Raw genomic sequence first — 23,727 nt, 5'->3', positions numbered from 1 at the left:
TAAAAAATAATATTTAAGGTGAATTGTCTCCAAATTAATTGGAAGCTAAAAAACTCTAAATGCTTGCTTTATGCTTGCAGTAAATGTAAATCCCAAATTTACTGTTAACATGACAGGTAACTGTTTGAAAAGATTCAGGAACAATGTAAGTTTCAAATTTAAGAAAAGTACAAAGATTTAAGATTTGTCTTCTGCAAATTTTATGGGAGTAAGAATTGGAAAGAGTCCAGCTTTAGAATTGGAAACTGAGAGTCCAGTTTTACACCTCCAAGAAAAAAAAGTCATACAGCCTGTTCCTGAATAAAGGGTTTCAGGTTAAATATTCAGTAGCAGAATGTTAAATGAAATAATAGAAATTTTTTTGGTTGCTCATTAACACAGGCAGCCTTAATTTGATTTCTTGAATGTATTTACTTTCATATGAAAGTCAGAATAGCCACAAGGTACCAAGACTGATCTTGAAAGGCCTTAGTAATAACAGCAGAGAAACAAATTTTCAGTAGTCAACCCTTAGAAAATAAAAATACTGAGGGGATTTTAGTGACCTAATAATTGTCTACCAGTGTGCAATGATTTTTATGAATTTAGATGGGAGCAAGGGCAAATCTGTCTCACACTGGTATTTTGCACTTCCTTCCTTCATGTAGTGATGTTCTTCACAAGCAGCACCCTGGTGATCAGCTGTGTCCAAGTCTGCCCATGTTAGGGGAGCTCTTGAATGTATTTGCATGTGTGCAGCAAGTCTGATCATCAGAAATACACAGTGCATAAAAGCACATGCACACATTTATACCTATATATGCAACAGATCCATACATTATTATGGTCAGGGAAAATTTAATTTAAATTAAAATTTAATTTAAATTAAATTTCCATGCTTGCAGTGTAGGAGACAGGCTTGTAGTATCTGTCAGTGAAGCAACCACTTAGAAAGACCGTTATGGGTTTTCATCACCTCTAACCATTCTCTCATGTGGGTCATCATTTTATCTGTAAAACTTTCCCTGTTTTATCAAGAGCTATCACACATACAGGGTTTTCTTTTCTATTCAAGAAGTTTTCCACTTTTATGTGATTTTTTTTTAACTGCATGTAGTTCAAGAAGACTTACTAAGCTGAAAATTAAACATATCAACTTTTTCCTCTACATAGTAGCTACCCAGGCACTTGTGACTGAGCAGAGTACAGAGTATAAATGTCAGGATAAATTGCCATTTTCCATTAAGGACTGATGAACTAAATCCTCACTCAGGGAAATACATCTCTCTGGATTTAAACCTTTTGGCTCCAGTCCATTTCTGTAGTCTGCCCTGCACTTACTGAGAAAAGCCATTGATGACTATGGGAGTTTTGTCTAAAGATGAAGAGGGATCTTAACACATATTTGTGCCCTTACAAAGATGAATAGATTATTTGTTTTTGTTGGTAGCTCATGTCTTCAAAACTGTTTCTTGCTACATAGCAAAACCACTTTGATCTGCAATTAAACATTTTCTTATATAATCTAGAAAATGTATGCATTATTGACAAAACCAGAAGGAACTGAGTACAGAAAGCAGAAAGGGAAAACAACATTTCATTTTCTTTTTACATTTATTCAATGGAGTTGAGTATAATATAACTCTTATTTTACAAAGTTGAGCATTAAATATTAAAAAAAAGACTTACTGGCCTTTGATAAGTAGTTTGGGACATGCATGCTAATATGAAGCCAGTTTTGCATAACAGACATTTAAAAGCAGAAAAGTGAGTTAACAAAATTTTCAGACACTCTGGAAAAGGTGGCATGTCCTTTTATATCCCTTTATCCAAATGTCATTTCTCCATTTTTCCGCAACTTCCCCTCCCATGTCCACTTTCTAAATTTTAATATTATAAAATAAAATATTTAGAAGTACAAATAATACACCCAATAAAGTACATTAATTATGATGAATGATAACGGGAAAGAGAATCTGGCATAGTTGTCTATGTGGTAAGGATTTTTAACATGGAAGCAGTCAAAGATACAGAAAAGTCTTTTCATTACCGACATTGCTGAACTACACACACTGTGTTGACTTCTCTCCCTTTTTCTGTCAATGCTGGTCTGTTTGCTTTTGTTTGAGTCTGTCTTGTTCGTATTGTCAGGGACACTGCAACTGTTTGTCACTGCTGCCAGGACTCCATTCTTCTCTTCTTCATCTTCATCATCATCAATAATCTGATGGGGAACAAAACAGCAGGTACTTAAGTGCATGTTTCATCACCTGTTTACTTTAGAGCTGCAGCAAATGGGATTTTTCTTATGACTCCTCCTATGTCTCACTCCTCACCTTCAAGGACAAGCACTTGCATGCACCAGGCAGCTCCTTTCAGCTCTCAAAGCCTCCATTTATGGGGAAACATTGACTGAAGCAACGCCGTACAGCAAAAACTTTTGAAACACTGTCAAGCAAATCTGGATTTGTTCAAATATGGGCAAGGAACTTTACTTAAGATAGCAGCAAATCCCTGAAAGGCACAACAGTAAGCTGTCTTCTGCTCAGGGCAAATACTGGCAAAGGTTAGTGCCCAGAAAGTGTGAAGGCAAAGCCCCAGCCTGGAGATGGAGAGGGTGGGGGAGCTGCCAGACCAGCCAGCTGGGCTGGCTGCACCCCAAATCAAGCACCCCAGGATACAAGACACTCTCCTTGTGTGCAACTGGCTACTTCATTCTGGTGCTCTGTGACAAAAATCAAGTGACTTTAAAAATAAAGAGGGACAAGCCCCACCCACAGCTGATTTAATACTAAATAGCTTGTGATACTTTCTGTCAAGTCCTGAAACCCATGCTTTAAGTTCAAAGTTATGCTAGGGCTAAGAATATTTTTATGTGCTTCACTGCATCAAGACAGGTCTTTGGAGAATGTTGTGTAAGCCTTCTGGTGGGTTTTGTTTCATTGATTAGAAATGGCTCTGAGCCATATAGTTCATGTATGAAATTTTCACCCTTTGAAGTCAGTGGGTTTTCTGTTACTGACTCAGAGGACACAGGATTAGACATCAGCTGCAGATTCAACTCTAAAATTTCCTTGGAATTTCTGGGGTATTCAGTTTGACCTGGGATATTGCAGAGACACCAGCAGAAACAAGCTACAAAGACTGGCTCCAATTTTGTATCTAAACTAAACCTTATGTATACTTTGAGGAGGGGTCATTTTAATTCAGGTAGGCATACATATAATTTTTATTTTCTCCTGATAGTTTTATTACCTCCCAAATCAGTAGGTGGCATAAATGTAAGACAAGTCTAAAAATATTATTTGTGAAGTGTAGACTGCAGAATCTCTTTCTTCTGATCAACTTGCTTTTTTCCATTTGCATCATGAGAAGAAACAGTTTACACAAGGACAAACTTTTGAAAGGTTAAGATGTACATCCCTATGTACAGCCAGACAAAAAGCTCATTTAGATATATCCCAGCTATTAAAGTCAAAGAAAGCCAATTAAGCCACCTAAGTGTCTCCATGCTGATACAGAATTGCTCTTCTGCTCTTCTGCCCGGGATGCATGTGTACAGCACAAGCCCTGTATTCTTCATCTAAAATTACTGACACCCTTGAAAATTAAAGTGGAGTCTGGACAATGTCCTCAAATTGCTGTGAAACAGTGAAGCAGAACAAATGGCAGTAGAAAAGGGATTAATACAGCTTTCCACTTTCAATTAAAAAAGAAAAAAACATCAAAACTGGGATATTTTATTTGAGAGATAAACGTAGCTCAACACAACGTATCATCCTAAAAATACACTGACCAAAAAACCTTGGTCATCCTCTACCTGGCCTCCCACACCTCTGTGAAAGACTGGGACAAAAATCTGCCTATAAAGCATTAAGAGGATCAATCCATAAAACTCCAGTCCGAACCTTAAATAATCCCCACGGTAGTACCAAAATTCAAACCTCATGTTTTTACTTGAGGCCTGACTCTGTTATAAATATCTCTCTCTAATGCTTCAAAAAGTTCAGGCAGCTGAGTCCCCTCAGTGCTGGGGATGGCAGAGGAGTCTTTGTCAGCAGTGCCTGGCACTTGAAATGAGGCATCAGAGCAACAACCTAATGAATGCACTCAGCACTTCAAAAGTTAATAAAATAAAGGAACCTGAGAGAAGAGTCCCAAGGTTTTTTCCCCTGCATTCATTTTTCATTATGACATCTGTACTTCAAAACCATCTGGATTTGGGGCATTGCTTAGTTTAAGAGTCTATTTTTCTCTCAGGTAGGGCTGGCTATCAGTTGTTCAGAATCAGTTTTATTTCAGAGCATGAAAGGACATTGTGTACGTGCCAGTTCTCCTTTCTCACAACTGTGTGTGAGCAATTCCCAGGAGGCTGATGTGTTATGAGGCTGTTCTTGACTCCTTTCAGCTCCCCAAGGGGCAGTTCTCACTTAAGCAGAAAATACCATAAGCAGCATATGTACAGGATTCTATCTGCAGTGCAACAAGGCAGGGCTCTTGTAAAACAGAGGGGAGTTTACAGCAAAAGTGCTGTATCACATAACTTGGAAAGGAGAGAGCCAGTCTAGAAGAGAACCATACCTGTTAATTTATAAAAAACTGCAGTCTTATAGAGTGGATTTATCAAGGGACTTTTCCATACTGTTATGAAGAACTGAGCATGATGAAAGACTGAGCCGGTTTACATTATATCAAAAAAAGAAATTGTACTATGAGTGTTCAGCTGTGGCTCCAGTTTTAAATGTCATACTAGGTTTTCTTCTGGATACCAGCTGTCAATGAGGCAGCTGGCACTAAGGAGGGCTTTGTTTAGATACCAAATCGATACCATCCAGGAAAGATGCTGTACATCATCCAAAAAGTCTGTGTCACCTGGTACTGAGGCTGCTGTTTACACTAAGTGAAGTGTTTGCTGACATCCAAGAGCCAACAGAATTGAGGAAAGTTGTCACTGTCACTGGATAATAAAGCTGCACAAGTTGCACACCTGGAGCTTATGTGGTGCTCATAAAGACTGCATGAGGCTTCCACAGAAATACCACAGAGGCTGAACGTCAGACTTAAAAAATTATTTTCAGTTTTCAAACTGTTCTCCATTCTGCCTTAATGGTGGAGGTTCAGGTAAAATACAGAGGAAACCCAAGGAATATCTCTGTGCTTTATAAGAGGGCACAATTAATGCCTTTGTACAAAAGAGAAGAAATTCAGGCGAGGCAACCTCTCCTTTGCAGCAGCCTGTTGCTCTGGAGCTGATGTGAACAGCACGTTCTGCCTGACCTCCCTTGCAGCAGGTGGTTCCTCTGCTTTTGCCATTAGCTTTGAAGGTGTCTCTGTGGGTCCTGGTTCACATGAAGTGAAACATTGCAAGAGCATGGATATGATGAGCTCTTTCACCAGTTTATGTTCTAAACTGGAGATCTCAGGGGCTTCAGAATATGCCAGTGCCCAACTTCTTCAAAGAGCAAAGCGGGAAGCAAGTGAGTACAACTAATTCTTATACAAGAGAGAGGGTGAAATTTCCATTTCACCTCCTACATTTATTTACATAATTCTGAGTGCAAATTTTCCATCAGCTCACATATGGGAATAACAAACTGGGACGTGAGATTTCCAATTAACCTGTGTCCACAAGAGAATACGATAATGAGGACAACACATTTACAGTGACGATACTCACACATAAATTGCTAAGTACCTGCTAGACAGTGACATGAGATTTTAGCTGGTATTTTTGCCCTTGTGATGTTTTTGTTTTTACAACAAGAAATGAGAAATACAAGTCAGGTGTGCTCTCCATGACACCCTGATCAGTAAGCAGTGCTTGCCCTTGGCTACAGTAGGAAAAGGACATGACAAGCATTTTCCTTATTCTACAGAGTCACAAGCTGATCTAGGACCAAACAACTGCTCCTTCTCTTATATCCCTATCTTTGTGTGATAAAGAAGTGCATTTGGCTTGCTTGCTCACTCCTGATACACAGCAGAAGGTAGGAAACAAGCCTGAACTGAAAGACTATTTTTTCTGGTCATTAAGTTCATCACAAAACTTTCCTTTCTCATTTTACAGCTGTACCTCCACGTACTTCCATGCACATTTTTGAAGTCTGAAAGTTCCCATGTCCACCCCATCTGCAAGCATGAGTACCTGCTCCAGATGAAAGGGAATGTGACAGAGGCAGGCGAAGGCAAGGGCAGTATAAGTGCCCTTCACAGATGCTTAATCACCCAAGCACTGAAACACTTTCTTACCTGAACCTCCAAGCAGCTTTTTTTTTCTGTACACTATGAGCAAAATGACAACCACTTACTTCACAAGATGGATATGCTCACAGGGAATTGTCACTGATGTTACCTTGCCAGTAAAAATTACTTATAGGCTTTCCACTCAAATCCTCACTCAAAATGAGTGTTTGCCCATTTGCAGACAATCCCCTGATAGACGTTATCTCATAAAGCCCACTGGGGTGGCTCAGCTTCGTGTCCATTTTGCAGTCTTTCTCCACACACCTAGACCCAACAGCTTTTAACATATTCTTATGCATTTATAGGACCTATCTTTCATCCAAACAGCCAAAATCTCATATTAATTGATGAACTAGCTGGACATAACCCCCCCCCCCCCATACCCACCACGTATTGCCCGATCTTCAAAAGGTTTTGAAGCTCCTCCACTTGAGCTCAATATCCTGTTTCTTGAGTATATTGAGGAGCTTTGTTTAGGCATGTGTTCTAATTTGTTCTAATTTAGACATTCTATTCTAATTTGGCTTAAACAGTTAACAATCTTTCTTCTTCTGGACATTTATCCCTGCAGCACTCAACCAAACTTCTTTCTGCCTCTTTTTTTCTTCTTGGTATTCTCATTTTCCATGTTTTACTTTTTTCTATTAATCCAAATTTCATAATTTCATAAGCTGCTTAAAATGTTCTTTATCATGCATATTAGGTTCAGTTCCATAATTAAAAGCTGCAAGACAATCATCTTTCAGCTTCCTTGTGATTTATTTTTTCCCTGCTTATAAAAGCACTGCTATACACTGAAGATGGAAGATGTGACAAAACCTCTTCATGAACCTCTTCATTATTTCAACAACCATCAGACTCAAAAAATACCTATGTTGATTTCATCCATTTTTATTTTAAGTCTATTTCACAGTATTTCAGAGTTGTGAGAAACTCTTTAGAGCCACAAAAGCACTGTTATAATAATGATTCAGAAGGTAAAATGGATTCCAGTCTGACTTCAGGTGCAGCTGTTGAAAGAGAAGGTGAGAGCAGAAAGCCACAGGGAGCTGATACACCCAGAACATGAAGACATCTGCCAGGAGACTGACTCATGTTCCATGCATGTGCAGGTTTCATAGATGGAATGCTACAAACTCTTTTTTTTTTTTCCCATATCGCAGTAGGATCAAGTCACCAAGCTCAGCCCAATTTTTGAACTGTGAGTAAATGCTATTGCCTGGCAGACAAGAAGTGCCTGCGATTTTTGTGAGACATCTGAACCATTTTATAAATGGCCGTAAAGCCTGTACTAAAAGAGAGAAGGAAGATTGCTTCAGTTTGTTTGATCTCTTCCAAAAAAGCTCCAGGTATACAAATATTTTTTTTCTTTTTCTCAAGATTATTATGTTTCCCTGCCCCAATTCTAAAAAAGAAACTACCTTAAATACATTTACCATTAGTGCTAAGATAATTCATTCTTCTTAGCAGATATAATTTAAATCCAGTTTGTAGGACAACAGCAAATAATTAATTTACCTTTGGAAGTTCCTTCGAGCTGAGTTGGTGCAGAGTGCAGAAATGAGTCACAGCATACTCTAACAGTGCTCCAAAGATGAAACTGAAGCAGATACCAAGGTACACATCAATTGCCTTAATAAAGCAATTAGCATTTGGGAGTGAAGTCCTGGCTCCCATCATCAGTGTTGTCATTGTAAGGACTGTGGTGACACCTGTGGAATGGAAAAATATATGTTCTAGTGTAACACAAATGGCACTGAGGGCCTCTACTGCAGGGGCCCTACTGCAGGAGAGTTTTCCCTGCACCTGAAACTCCTAGGATGCCACAGCATTTAATGGGTCATGTTTTAGGAAGAAGACTTTAAAATTTACTTGTGACTCCTAAGTTAAATGCTTAAAAACAGTAACAGAAAATGTTAGCAAAGCTGAGAAGACTAGAAATTAAAATGAGAGAGATTTTGGTGTCATGGAATGTATAATTATGATTAACACATTATTATTGCAAATCTATGCAAAAGGTCCCTTTAAAATATTCAGGTATCATTTTGCTCAGGGTAGTTGCCCACTGGCCTCATTCAATGTGAAATCCTCCTTTATTTCCCATTCTGTAGGAGTATTTTTTTCCATCCCACCTGCAGCCTGATCAAACCTGATTTGCATTCTTTTCCTTTCAGAGTATCTTTTCTTTGAAATTAATTATATTTAATCTCTTATAATTCTCTTGTTATTCATGTGTTAATTAGTATGTATCGTGAGACCTCACAAAAGCCTCACAATTGTCTGTGCATGCCATGTATTTGAATATGTTTAAATTATTTCCAAAATGACAGTTTTTTGCTTTGCTTTCAGCAGCCTCCCCTGCCTATAAGTCTCCTTCCTGTAGCTGCCAAAGGCATTTTTCTTAGTTAAAGAATAGCAAGGCTTTAAGGGGAATCTACATGATGCATTGAGTATGGCAAACCCAAAAAGAAATTCCATAAAACTCAGAAGTGTTTGCAACTTCAGGACATGGATGCCAAGTACATGCAATAGAGAAGGCGCCTCAAGGATCCAGCCCTTGGTGTGGGTTGGTTTATCAGCTTCTCACCTATGCAGATTCTGGCTGGAACTGACGACTGGCTTATCCAAAATGACACCCAGGAGAGCACGACCAGAAGGATTGATGGCACATATGTCTCTAATATGAAATACAAGATGTTTCTCTTGAGTTCAAAGTGAAACACGAGTTTTGGGTAACGTCCTGTGGAAGGAGCAGGGAAAAAAAATTGTGAAGGTGCAATTCATTAAAAGATCCTTGAAATTACAACCTGTATTACTTTGGTGCGCTACAATGTGGAAAAAGATTAACGAAAAAGTTTGTAAAAATTAAACACAGCACTGAAAAATTCATATTGAAGACTCTGAACTGAAGGAAACAATCAAACATGTAACATTCAGTCACCATATCCAGAGTTTTATTAAAGACACCTTGAATTGGAAATTAAATGAGGATTAGTGAAGGAAAAAATAAATCCATCAATGCATGAAGATGATGTTTCGTCATGTAACACAAGGCAAGGAAATTTGAAATCACATATGGATTTAGCTGCCTCTATTCATAACAACAAGTGAGCTACTATATAAACTAGAGGATTAAGGATTGTCATTTCATGAAGGTGCCACGAGTTCTTACTTTTAACTATCTCACATACCCAGTTTGTTTTTCTTTTCATTTACCATTGCTCAAGATGTGGATTGAGGGTACCTGCTCTGAAATTGCTGACCTACCTCTTGCATTCCACTTAAACCCAAGCAGTATCTTTGCATCCTTGCGATCCTTTTTATTAGTGCATTAGAGTGTTTGTGTTGCCCTGAGCAGTGTCACTGATGTGGCTCAAATTATTTGCTTCTGAGTCAGTGCTTTCCAGAAGATGAACTTTTGGGATCACGGAGTCAAATACAGAACTGTGTTTCATGAGGGGACAGCACACTCATAAGCAAAGCCTGAATTTCTTATCCAGCTAACTGAGCAAAATTTGGCTATGCTGAAGCACACAGTCTGAAATTGTTCTCAGTTCAGTGCCTTACAGGAAAACAAAATCTTGCTTTTTAAATGGGCAAAAAAGACTTCTTGCTCTGAAGTTCCAGGTTACAAATTGAGTGTTATTAAGTTTTTACAAAATCATTTTAACTCCATTTGCATGCCAGCGAAAAATCAGTGAGAGACTAATGCTCTGTACTCCGACAGTTTTGGTTTCCGCTATTTTAATACAAAACCTATTCTCTGGCACCAATATCTGCTTCCAGTGCTGCCTGCTGTGAGTCAGGACAGAACTACAGAACAGTGAATTCACTTCAGCAACAGCAATACAGGCACAGACAGGCTATTTGTGCATCCCTCAGGTGCGCTGTGAGACACAAAGAAGAGCATTTTTAAAAGCCTGAAGTGCAAGTAGTGGATGCCAAGAAATGTCTTATTGCTCCCAGATGAGAAAATGGATGGCTACATTTCAATTTTTAAAAGCACTGTATATGTTGGTTGCATCAAGAGAACAATAACAGGATTTTTAAACCAGAAAGAATTGCAAGATTATGTAGTCTGACCCTAATCACAAGCCACTAAATTTCCTTAATCATCCCTTGCTTTGAACTAAATAATTTTGGTTGGAATAGAGCCCACCTTTCACACAGACATGAAGACTTAGTCTGAGGATATCTAGACACGCATCATTTCTCTTGGTAGATAATTCTGTTTTCTAAGAATCAATGCTTAATTTCTAATATTAACCTGTTTTCAGTTTTCTGCCACGTTGACCATCTCTTCCCTACTAAACTAAATAGTCCTCTGGTAGTCAGTTCTTTCTCCTTACAAACGTAAAAATACACTGTATTTAGGGTTTTTCTTTGTAAATTCAGTATGTTGATATCCTCAAGTGTCCAACTGAAAGAAAGGGTACAAACATTACAGTTAAATTATCTCCAGGAGGCAAGAGGTACAAACATGTTTTACACCATTATCACATTTTTACGTGAGAAGAGGGCCATTACACCAGTGTACCTCTACCAAGGCTGTGACTTTTACCAATACAGTTGTTTCAATAGATGTCATTTTGCTCACCAAAACTGATTTTAAGTGTATGGAGACCAAAGTAAAGCACTCAAAGTCAGGGAGTGAAAAACTTAAAGATGACTGTGCAACCTTTCTTTCTCTGTCTGCACCCAACCGTGCTCTGAAATGAGCACGGTGCAAAGGGAAAGCTCTGAGTCTGTACAACAAAAGGCTACAGCACAAAGCACTTGTAGGGAAAGAGAACTGGATACTCCACAAAAGCTGTTTGCATTGTACTTCTGTGCTGACCACAGGGAAGGATGTGCCCAGCAAAGGGGAGTGAAGAGACCAGACCATCCTTCCTGCAGAGTGCCACAGGCACCTGGGGATTTCCTGTGGTTCAGCCTTAGAAGAACTCGTTGTTAAGAAGGAAAACTCTGAAACAGTCTGTACAGCCATACAATAACACCCTCTCCTTGTTACTGCCCTACAACTGTATCTCTATTTACCTCAGTATAAAAGTTAAGTGCATACATGTGAAGTTAGTTCAAAATATCAAATTTAAAAGCCACAGTTTGCAATTTTCAAGTTTAGACAAGTCCTTTGAATATTCTGGTGTTATTATTTTTTCTGATGCCAGAAATTTCTGAAGTAATGTGAACAAAGAGAAACAAAGATGTAACAGATTATAGCTGAGTGGTTTTTTGAGGAACAAAAAAGAGATATTTCTCTAACCTTAAGGCTTTCTTCTTGCCTGAATCCAAAGACATATCATGGACATGATAATAATAGTGTCAGCATTTCTCTCTAAAGAGTTCAGAAGAGCTTTTATAATGGAAATTTTGAAGCAACCTATATATAGAAATCATCAGAGCTCCTCCTGTAATAAACTGAAGGAATCAGTAGTCGAGAAAAAGTATTCAGTGCACACTTATCATGCTAAAGAAATGAGCAATGGGATAAAATGAAGATAGGGAAATATTGCAGTCCCTTTTTCATCTACACCACGCATGTACCAAAAGTTATCATCTTTAAAAAGAACAGATTTGCTGCTCCTGTTGCGTGAGCTGCATATGAGAGAGTAACTCTGTATCTCATTGCCTTTGACTGGCACATCTGAGACCATGGTGCCATCAGCCAGAACAAAATTGAAACAGATTCATGAAATCCTAGTCCTGACTTTACTAGAGTTAACTCAAGTACAGCTCAAATTAACTCCTCAAATCTGCCAAGTTTGCCACTTTCTTGACAACAAAATACTTGCATTAAAATGAAAATATGTTTTTTCTTTCTAGTTTCTGGCCCATGATGAATGTCACCTCAGTGTGAGACTGCTCTGATTTAAATTTGTTAACATGATAGAAATAATTTCTGCGCAGATGCCTAACTGCAGCAAAGGCACAGCATTAGCACTTTTCAAAGTATTGAATTACTCTGTGTAACAGTTTCTCAGATGAACCTGAACTTAAATGACTGTCAATATATACACTCTAAACACACCACAAGGTGAGGTATTCCACTTAGGTGACCCACAGTGAAAGAACATTCAGCTGAGTAAGGCTGGCTTTAGAGAATTTATGAGAGAGCAGAAGTACAGAAGTTAAGTGGCTCTAACTTGTAGATGAAGAACAAATCCAAACAGCAGATGACAGTCTCCATACCTACTCTAACCCTCTCTACTGCTAAGTACCCTAAAAAGGAGAAGGTCCAGCTGACCACTGTTGTTAAAGCATCATGAAATTTATGCCTTCACAAGCTTTTCTCACTAGCTGAGCAGGCCTAGGCCTAGGTCTGAGTCAGATCTTTCTGAAGGCAATAAAAACTAGTTTATGTCATTTTATAACTTGGCATTGAAATTTGGCTTTTGGCTTTTAAAATTATATTCTAATTTACAGTTCTGATTATCAGACACTTTGTATAGACTTGCCACTGATGATTCTGTCAACAATGACTATTCCTGCACTGCTTGAGAAATACATAAACCTAAACAAGCCTTCTTTTCATCCTAGGTCGTTCATTTTCTGATTATCCCATTATTCTGTGGCATCTGTTCCCAGCTGATGGCAGAATGCTGCATCTTTGATCTTTTCTGCAGCATTTCTGACCAGTGAATGGTCCCAGCAGAGGTAACTAAGGAAGGATTGATTCTCCATAAATACTGTCAGCAGTTCTTAATTTCCACTCTAAGTGTTTTGGGATGGGACCATCTTCCCCACAACCACTTCCTGTGGACTTTCTGCTGAACTCTACTCCAGTAAAAGACTACTCCACATCACTCTTTATGTAAGAAGCACTTTGGTGTCCTGCACAGAGGTGTGCAGCCAGGCACAAAGAGCATCCTTTTCTCTCTCATGAATTATTTATGCTAACCCCTTGGGTGTCTGCTAAAATGTGTGATGTACAACTCACACAAGCATGTCAGTGTAGTTCTACCAATGCATAATTTCCTTGTCATCTTGCATCTTTTAAGGGAGAGGACAGGAGAGCTTAAAATAGATTATACTGGTTTAACTATACACTGAAAATGTAGTTTTCAGTCTGCAATTTCGTTATTGCTTGTTTACAATGAACATAGGCAGTGAGTAATCAGAATGTCTCCACTTTTACACGATAAATAAGTTGTGCAACTGAAATACAATTCTCTGACTGCTGCAGGATGCTAAGGATGCCAATATAAATTGCTAATATGCTACTACACCTCCTTTGCCCTTCCCTCAGAGAACAAACAGTCTTCTGTCCTTCACAGTCTAGATCTTACAAACTACCCCTTTTCTTACTTGCTTTTCAGAGGTGAACTAAAGGAAATGAAAGTTCAGGCTGGGCTTCTCAACAAGTGTTTCATCTTCATGAAAATGCTTTACAAAAAATAAGTTTGAAATTCAGATTTCCTGAGAATGAAACAAACCCTTTCATGTAGTGTATATGTGTACATATATTTATCCACTTAGCTTATCTAACAAAAAAAAAAAAAAAAAACAACCAAAAAAAGCAGAAAAAAAATTATGCCACCAAAAGTTTTCCAAGTGTTGAGGTGTATTTATGTCTATGCTATAAAGAACTTCAGAGGAGTTGAAAAAAGAATGCTTCCTAATATCCTTGATATTCTTTCCATTCATTGCATTTCCACATGGGTTTATGTTCCCATAACTGTGGAAGGAGCTAACAGCAGGCCTGTTAGCTAAAGGAGCGAGAAGAAGCTGAGAAGCAAGAAGAAGCTGATAAGGAGCTCTCTTCAAGGCTGTTACCAAGGAGACCAAGAGAAGAGAGGAATTGAAGAAAGATAAGGAGGGAACTTTGCAGCTGGACAAGAAAGGTAGCTGAAGTCAGTGTTACTTTTCACCAATGGTGTTATGTTGAATTATTGTGGCCGATAGTTAGGGTAGAAGAAGTTTAAACAATTAGAAAGTGTATACAAGGTCAGCCATTTCCATGATAAAGAGTTGCCATCACAAGACTGCTTAATGTCTCTGCTTTGTGTCCTGACCGCCTCAACAACGACACATAACTTTTTCAAAATTTCCAAAATTGTTTTCTTTCTAAACTGTTCTACATTGCAGAAGTATCTCAGAAACAATTCATGATGGGAAACATCAATTCAAGTGGAAAAGCTTGTTTACAAAGAGGGATGCTGTGAGCTCAAAGAAGTAAATTGAACATAACATGATAACAGATAGATGTGCATAGGTAATTGTTTGAATCTTATGTTGAGGCTGACTGAAGACTCACCAGGTAAGATTATTACTGAATAGCTCTTGGATTCTTTGTGAGCCCTGTATGGCAAAGAATAGGTTCTCTGAAGTAACAATTGGAGAGCAATTACAGACAATAAAAGAACTGGTAAAGGGAACGGGGGAAGTTATCCAGTGCATCATACCTCAAAAGGAAAAGTACTGAAAAACCTAGAAAAACTTGATTATTAACTAAATAATCTCCTGAACCTTGGGAAATTGCAGATGAGCCTGTAGGACAAAGCAATGCAGTGCTTCTATTTAGAAAGAGACCGTGACTGATGAACATACACTTTTATATAAACTATATAATCTATATATATAGTTTGTCTACTTTTTCATTTCAGATCACTAATTATAAATGAGAATAATTCCTCCCTGGCTTAGCTGTGACATCCCCTCGAGAAGCTGATAACAGGCAGTGGCCAGGGGACCACAGAGCTTCAGCACTGCACAGCCACACAAGGGCTGAGGGGCCTCTAGCCCAAGGAGGCTAAAGCAGGATTTGAGACAGACATCAAAACCCTGGCAGCAACTGCAGACAAGAACAGCAGCCAGCTCCTTTTGCAGCCTTTTTAACAGAGCAAATATCTTGTCTTTGTGCATCAAGGAGCAGAGATTTAATTTATGCTTCTGTCTCTTCTTTCCTTCTGTTCTGCCAAAATAATACCATTTGAATATGCCAGTTTGTTGACTTGACATTTTCCAAGTGGGGATGTGCACCGAGAGCCCTGCCTGACATGCCTCTCCCTGCTTTCTGGGCTGAAGACTCAGCATTAGACTAGACCTGAGCAAGCTGAGCCTCTTCATTCCTGCTGCTGCCAAGGACTTGACAGGAGGGCTGAGCAGTGGGTGCAAGACTTAAGGAAAGATGCTGGGAAAAAAGCTATCAATAGCCAATTAGCAGGAAGTCTTAAATTATGTTTTTGCTTCTTTCTCCAACTAAAAATGGAAATTGAGATTAATTAGCCATCGCTTGCTGTGAAAATAGAAGCATTTAGCAAGTGGGAACACATAGGGTCTGTCCTGTGCCCAAAAGTATTCCCTAACATGATGACATACCATGAGTGTGTTAGGAGTGGAGTTAGCACGTTGGAGAACAGGACTGGAGTTCAAAAATACCTCACCAACTATTATAACCTAAGTAAAACAAGGGAATTCAACAAGTATTAAGTCCTGCACTTAAATGGGAATCACCAGCTCCCAGAGCTCAGGGAACATGTGGTTACAGGGCAAAAAAGGAGTCAGAGAACTAGGAGGAATCGCTAGCTGAACAAAGTCAAAAGTGCATGATAATTTTCAGCAAAAAAAGGCAAATATCAGCCTAGAATGCATAAAGAGGAACAGATTTCATGGAACACATTAAGTAAACCCTTCCGTCCTCAGGGCATATCTAATGGGAACCCATTTTTGGGTGATGCATACCAGCAAAGAGATGAAAATTCAATGGGTGAACAATAGCAAAGACAGTATATCTAGAAAATTTCTTATATGAATTAAAAAAGAGGAAAATTGTTGGTCTGAGAAAATATGTATCAGTCTTGATACAGTGAAAAGGCTGCTGAATAAAAGCAGGACATTTGTCTTCAATATTCTCATAATGGGTTTGAAATGCAGCAAGGGAGCTCAAGATCAGACATGAGGAAAATATGCGTGTAATAAACACCAGGAAAAAAAATCATCTAGGGAGGCTGTGAAGCAGACACTTTGGAGTTTTGTCTGACTTACTCCTAGAAACATCTGTCAGGAAGTAGGCTGCAGATATAGATGACCTTGCCTTGTGACACAAGAATAGATTAAATGAATTTTTAAAATGTATTTCAGCCTTATTTCTATTATTATTTATACAAAAAGCTACACTGTAACCATTCTTCATTGCTTTTATCTTTTTCCAGTAAGAAAAGCAAGCTTTTTATATTAGTATTTATTACTCTGAGAATGCAGGTGGTGTTGGCTGGACAGCTAAAATAAAATTGTAGCACCCACTGATGCAGATAATATGGTTTGGGAGTCCAAGATTTTATCAGTGTACAGAGAATGAGGACTATAGTTAAAGACATGTAGGAAATGGTTCTAGCAATTAAATTACCCACGTCCAAAATGAAATTGTTCTGTACCAAAACAAAATCAACACCAAACCCTAGCCAGAAATCTAGCTAACATCATTCAAAGTGACTTACTATTATGTGATTACAGTAATGTGATTACTATTATGTGATACATGCTGTTCTACAAACAAGATTAATCCTCAGTGTCCTTTTCTTAAATTTACTGAAGTTACTTATGCAGGAATTTTGCTGACTGCATTTTAAATTTGGCTCTGTCAGTGGCTGTACGTGAACTTGGGTTTTGCACTTCAGTAAAATATTTCACTTGCACAGCAGCTGTACTGCCTGTTCAAGTTCACAGAGTATCAAACCCTGATTGCTTTTTTTGCTGTGCTAGGAAATACTGCACACAGCTCTTCTCTTATAACTTTAGCTTTAGCCCTTTGAATTGTAGCGGTTATAAATAGCTGTTATTTATAACGTTATTGTTATTTATAAGCTACTCTCATATCTATTAATGGCCCTGAGGAAATGCAAAACATCATTTTTCATTTCAAAATTGATTACACAACTCCATAATCTGTTGCTTTTTTCTTTTAATATGGCCTACAGTAGGCATTGCTTTCCAAAAAAACTGTAGAAAATAGCACCTAGTTCAGAATGACTCATTAGAAAATTAAGAGGATTTGGAGATTAAATTGTAAAAGCACTGCATAGCATTTGATAACATGGCTGTCTTGAACAGGAGATCTGGAACAAGCAGGTGTGAGAAATTTTAACTGAATTAATTTGCGTGTCTTAAAATGTGTAATTAAAACAAAAAGTGCCTTTTGACTTATATATATATGATTCCTGCCAACACAAAGGGAGGAAGACAGCATCATTTACTGGAAGAAGAGTACAGTTCATCTGATCATACCTCTTCAACTCTAATTGGAAATTGGTTTTAGCCAATTTAGTTAAACAATAAACAAAACCAAAAACCAACCAACCAAAACAAACAAAACAACCAAACTTTTTTTGTCTTTAAAGTCCTGATTCTGTGATAGAATGTGATAGGAATTAAGTAGCTTTTCTCTTCCACTTTCCTGGTATGGTGAACATACAAGGGTCCTAATACCCTTCTGGGCAGATCAGCAGTAAAGGATTATTCTTTGACTGAACCTGATGCTGCTTACCCAGAAGATGTAAAGAGGAAGGCAAGCAGATGTCACTTACATAACTAGCAAGAAACTCTGTGATCCTCGAGCCTGCTAGTATGTATTTAATTTATACTTTTATATCCATTTAGAGAAGTTCAATTTTTTAGCCTGAATTAATACCCGAAATTAGATCACAAGTTTCTCTGTGTTTTGTTATTAGAGCAGAAATACCCAATAATGGACTAGAGAAACTATATTTCTGTGATTCAGAATTAGAAATGTCCTCTGGTGAAACTGCAGTTTTGAAGGATGTGTGTGTCTTGATTTAAAGATCACACCCTTGTGTGGGTGTGCTGACTTGAGCAGAAGAGAAACCAGGTACACAGTGAAGAGCAGCAATGAAGGACCTGGCAGTAACTCAAAGAACAAAAAGGTTTTACAGGTCTTGAACTCTCTGAAATCCCTTTCAAAATCTCTGGAAAATAAATAAGAGCACACTGTTCCCTGAGGTTAGAGTCCTGCAGTTTCCTAAGCTCGGCAGAGGAGCAGGTCTGTGGAAACACTCCTGACCCTTCCCTGGGCACAGGAACCTCAGGTCAAGCAATCTCCTTCCTGCTGCCCACCAGGCTGGGCAGAGGCTGCCACAGAAACAGACCAACTCCTACAAGCCATGAAACTCAAATTCCTGCAGCTGTGAAAGCACACAGCATATTCTTGGAATTTCCACAGATGAATAGAGGCTTTTGACTTGCCTTGTAAAGCCAGAATGGCTGATCTGAGCTGGGTATCCCGAGCTCCCTGGTCTGTCTCCAATTTAAATGCCCAATTGCATGCTCTCTTCCTTCACAAGAGCTCTCCCTGACATATGGAAGGAGCAGTAGATTCTTGTTTATAATTCTTTAGATAATGTGTAGCTTCTAAGAAAATGCTCAGTCTTTATATTAGCTTGGTCTCTGATTGTAACTTGAAAAGTATTTATGGCTTCAAGAATGTAATTATTAGAACATGAAAACTGTCATCCTAACAGAAAGCAGTGCTCAGGTCCTTAATGCTGCTCTCTTTCCAAAGCCATAGTTCAAACTGCACCCACAAAGTGTTTTTAGGGGTGTTTTACCTGTCTCATACACAGCTTCAGTTACAGAGGTAAAGTGGTCTTCTACCGTGTACTGGGCCAGCTGGAGTGTGTCCAAACCTCGAACTGAATCATTTCCTCTGGTCCAGTAAAACATGACATCATTGATGTTATAACCCCCTGTAGTGAGACACAGGCCAACAATAGTGTTTATTTTGCACAATAATTAATTTGTGTTGAGCACACTTATGGTTCAGCTGTTTCTTATTTCTGAAAGTGCAATTAGACATTAACAGTGATGAGTTTTGGCAGATTGTAATGCCTGTTCACGACAAAATTTCCAATACCATGCAAAGTCTCCTGAGTTAAAAGCCGACGTTTTTGGAGGTGGTCTTTTTATATCTTCTATTTCAGTAAAAATGACAAACTAATAAAACAGATTAGTACCACCTGGTATTCTAAAGGCAAAAGCTACTAGGATCTAAGAAAATGAGCTTTTATGAATTACTGCACTTGCCAGCATTTTGACTAGACATGAAATGTGCCCTGTGTTGCATCCCAAGATGCTGTTTCTCAGTGCAGTGCGCTGTTCCTCATTCCCAGAGAGATGAAGGGATGAGGAGAGCAGCACAGCTGCTGCTCACTAGTGCTGTGCTCCAACCTGAGCTTGAATCATCACTTGGGACAAGGTTTTGGCTGAAGAGCTCAGATACTTGCCAAGGACACCAGCTTAGAAGCTGATGTTTCTGCAGGCTCAACAGCCTGGCATGCTTCAGGGGCCCCAGGAGGTTCCCTCTTAACCTTCAAGTAGTAATTAGGAGCTGGATGAATCATCTATCAGAAGGCAACTGTGTTTTGCACACACTTGTCAATGTGCAGCACAATCATAGCTAAAATACTCTGTAGCTTTTCCCCGTTATATAAAAGGCAGCCACTTTACAGACTAGTGTATATGATTAATTCAAGATTATGTTAATGTAATTTACATGTTAACAGGGAGCATTTGAACATCTTTTTTCTTTAGCTTTCTTAGATCAATCATTCCTGTATTTGACAGATTCATATTGTGCAAGTTAATAGCTCAGCTTAGGGAACAGAAACACGAGCAAGTGATTATTTTTAGACTTCAGTCACCTGTAAGTAAATTACAGTGAGACAATAATGCAATACATTGCACAAGGGTATATGCTGCAAAACTAACAAAGCTCAAGAATCACAGAAAAAAGAGATGTATTAAAACAACGAAAAAAAAGTGCCTTTTAATATTTTTAAGTTATTGGGTTTTTTTTCTTGCAATGACAAAACAGAACTGGTTTCTCCAGCCATCTCATGCAGGAAAAAAAGGAGTTCATAAGTTTTATTGTAAGGAAACACTGGGCTGGTTATCTATTAAATTACAATTTCACCTGAAAATTCTTTCTCTGCTCATTCTTTAAATGTAAATTTTGTTTTCACTATCACTGGCAGTTATATGAAAAGGTATCATGGCCTGGAATATCTGCTCCCATTATCACATTTATAGCAATTAAAGCCAAAACACTTTTGTGTCAAAAGACTAAGCCAAAAGCATATGCATCCAAGCTAAGTTTTCAATTCCCTAAAACCACATTCTGGGAAATTTCCCAGATTCCTGAGATGTAAAATAGAAGTAACATTTTCTATAAACAAATGATTGTATTGTCCTTAGTCAAAACAAGGAGGCTCATATAACCAGTTTTTTATGCATGATTCCAGCCATGGATTTGTTTCACTTCCTTTCAGTCTAAATGAACTTCAGACATTTAAATAAAGTCCAAAGAACTAGAGTACCACAGTAAATTCCTTTTTGTTTTTATAAGATATTCAGCCTTCCAAGTTGTGTGAGACAGGAGAAGTTCTTGGTACCCACATGAATGATAACGAGCATATCTTGAAACAGAGATTATTTTGCTTTTGTTCCAAAATATTCTCATTAGTGGAACAATTAGTAGGCTTGGGTGATCCTTCCTATGAAAATTCTTTGAGTATAATAATTCCAAAACTCTTACGAAGAATTTTTTACTGAGAGCGCCTTCCCAATAGTCAGTAAAGTTAAATAGTACAGTGCTCCTCTGTGCAAAGTTGTTCTTTATTCAAGGGATTAACATTTTACTAATTATAAAACATTTCAAAAGTTTATAGAGACAAAATCCTTAAGCCCATGTTATTTGGCTTTTACAAGTAATCTCTATTCTCTTTATGTGACACTGAGTTTTTATCCTAGCTAATTCCTCAAGCCCAGAATGTCTCATTCCTGTACATTGTTGATAGAGTATGAGCTGCTAATGTCAATAGGGTTAACTACAGGAATAGTAAATTTGGGATTAAACATTCATAATGCCTAATACAAATTAGTTTCTTTACTTTTCTGTTGCTAATTTTAATTTTCACTGATTGTCAAGCACAAGTTAAGTGCCTTCACATGGCTCTTCACTGAATAAATGGTAAAGGACAAGTTCAAAAAGAAATAAAATTTCAGAGACGGGCCCAAGACATGAATATGTATTTGGACTGGGGTCTGTGTGAGGGAAATGTGAGGACAAACCCTACAGCCCAGCAAGGATGAATGGCAGTGTTCCCTGCCACATGGCAGAGAGCAGGAACCCCTCCTTGGCAGCACCAACCAAGGCAGGAACCCTCCACTTTCTCAAATGTCACAGCACCCATATCAACAGAGACTCAGAGTGCCAAGTCTTTGTTTTCTAACAAATGCCAGCATTACCTTCTAAAGTGTTGCAATTAAGGGGGGGGGGGGGGGGAACAATAACATGTTGGCCAAAATGTGTTTTGCTATGTAGAAAGTACAAGTCAATTAAAGTTACTAACTAGCAATAACAGAAAAGTATGTTGGAAAGGTCACTGGGGATGCCTTATTCTGTAAAGCCATTACTTCATAATATCATGACATATTTGTCTTTATATTAATAATAATAAAAGCCTCTTTGTTTCAGTTCAAATATTTGCTATAGATTTTACATTTTATTTATAAGCATCAATATTTGTGCAGACGTGTGTGTATGTCTGCATTCACAATTCTTAAACCCAGGTAATGGTGTTGGCATGCAGTGTGATAGCAGGATGATGACATTATTCATCTACATATTAACATAGCTTATCACATGGAAAACAAACCCCATTTCCAGCCTACCCAAAAGGAAGGATTGCAGTGCATTGATGAGAAAAGGCCACAGCCCGAGGCACACTCATTCCTTTTTTTGTATTTGTTGATTCTATGTTTTCCTCAAAACTAAACACCAAAGTAATGGGAGCATTTGTTGTGACATGACTGGGTTTTCCCCTTGGACAAGAGACACTTGTGTGTTGTTGAAAAAGCAGATGGAACCAATCTGAAAAAAGCTTGGGTTTAATTATATGGGGAATTCTCCTTTTTATTTTTTTAATCCTGTCAAATAAATTGTAAATTCCTGTGGGACATATATTTCATTCTGGAACTAGAGAAAATACTAAGTTACTCATTAGGCAGTGCTGTTGATTTAAATCTATATACACTGATTTACCAATATGCTTTTCCAAAGGAAAATAAAGACAAATCCCAATTTCAATTCAAATCACTGTTTGTTAAACAGATCTCATAAAACTGCTTATTCTAGAGGGATGCCTGTGTGAAGAAGGTTTTGGGTTAATTTCCTTTGTGTCTCTGTCTAAAATGAAAATTTGTGGCAATCTAATTGGTCATTAACACCAAGAGATGAACAACACACACTTCTGAAAAGATACAGAATAAAACTTGACAAGTACTGAAAAGCCTTCTAAAAGATTTTGGCATGTATTGACACATTTTAAATATATATTTTCATCTTACAGAACCGGTTATTCTTCTGTGTTATCCCATGCCAAAATTATTTTCTAGAGTCTTGTCGTATGAATAACAGCAAACATTTAACCAAAAAAGTGAATATTTGTGTGTTTGCAAAGTAACCATGCCTACAATGTATTAGAGGACCTATTTCAAAGAAAATATGAGAACATTGATTGATAAAAATGAAAAAAAATATATACATATTTACTCTTGTTCATCAATTGATCACATTTTTTACCAGGGCACTGATAGAGAGACAATGAAATAAGTCAGAGTAAGATCTGAAAACAGTAAATTATGAAATATGAACTATATGCCTTACAAATTAGCCTTATTCTGATTTCTTTCTTTCCTAAAGGGATTTTATCTCAGGGGGAAAAAATTACATACTCTCTGAAGGGGAAAAAAAATTATCTCATCTGTGCTAGAAAATGCCTGCTCACAGAACTCCCTCTGAAGACCAAGGCAGCAACTGCAGGATGCACTGCAAGACCAAGCCTGTGAGAGTCTCCCAGGATTTTGCTCAATCATTAACTAGCACTGCAGCAGTTCAGTACTGCCATGCCATCCCCAGTGATGTCATCTGCACATATGTACACACACCTTTGCACACAGGTACCACTGTGATTCAACAGGGAATGGCCACATAACATCCCTTGCCTTCTATGGAAATTCCAGCCACTCTGGTAATATCTAGCAAAAATAGATCACAGATATTTTTCTAATTGTATAAAACAATAAGGATTACGTGTCTTACAGCTCTCCAGTTGCAAAGTACATGTCTGCTTATCCATTGGATATTTAGTCAGATCCATGCTGCATGAAACAGTTGTGGTGATCCTTGGGGAAAAAAAAAGTTTTCTAAGTATTAATGGGACAAAATTGTTCATCAGTAAAAATAAAAAATGCCATGTATCCTTCTTGAAATAATACTTTCAGCCTAATATCTATTGTGAGGAAAAAAAAAAATCTATTATTTACTGGTATCTAATGTACAAGAGTAATACAATCCCAAAGAGAAACCACTGCAGAAAGGCTGAGTTCAGTGATGATCCAAAAAGGCCACCCTTTGCTCCCTTCTCACAGTACACATTTTCCTTTGATATTTGCAATATACGTTAAGATTTTGTTAGATTTATCAAAACCTTT

The 23,727-nt window shown here is 38.0% G+C and overlaps 1 protein-coding gene across 1 annotated transcript in view; it reads right to left on the bottom strand.

Annotated features, from left to right (window-relative positions):
* Window positions 1–1,645: 1,645 nt before the first annotated feature.
* LOC128810674 (gamma-aminobutyric acid receptor subunit pi-like) overlaps window positions 1,646–23,727 on the bottom strand; it is a 38,465-nt gene continuing 16,383 nt past the window's right edge. The window contains exons 5-9 of the mRNA XM_053983743.1: window positions 23,336–23,418; window positions 18,783–18,920; window positions 8,810–8,962; window positions 7,741–7,934; window positions 1,646–2,203 (exon numbers count right to left, since the gene is read on the bottom strand). Of these exons, the coding sequence (XP_053839718.1) occupies window positions 1,889–2,203; window positions 7,741–7,934; window positions 8,810–8,962; window positions 18,783–18,920; window positions 23,336–23,418 (883 nt within the window). The 3' untranslated portion in view covers window positions 1,646–1,888. The remainder of the gene's footprint in view (window positions 2,204–7,740; window positions 7,935–8,809; window positions 8,963–18,782; window positions 18,921–23,335; window positions 23,419–23,727) is intronic.

Source organism: Vidua macroura, chromosome 8 (genome assembly GCF_024509145.1).
Source record: "Vidua macroura isolate BioBank_ID:100142 chromosome 8, ASM2450914v1, whole genome shotgun sequence".
Classification (NCBI taxonomy): domain Eukaryota; kingdom Metazoa; phylum Chordata; class Aves; order Passeriformes; family Viduidae; genus Vidua; species Vidua macroura.
Note: the sequence above shows the minus strand (reverse complement) of the source record. Positions and strands in the feature narration are given on the sequence as shown.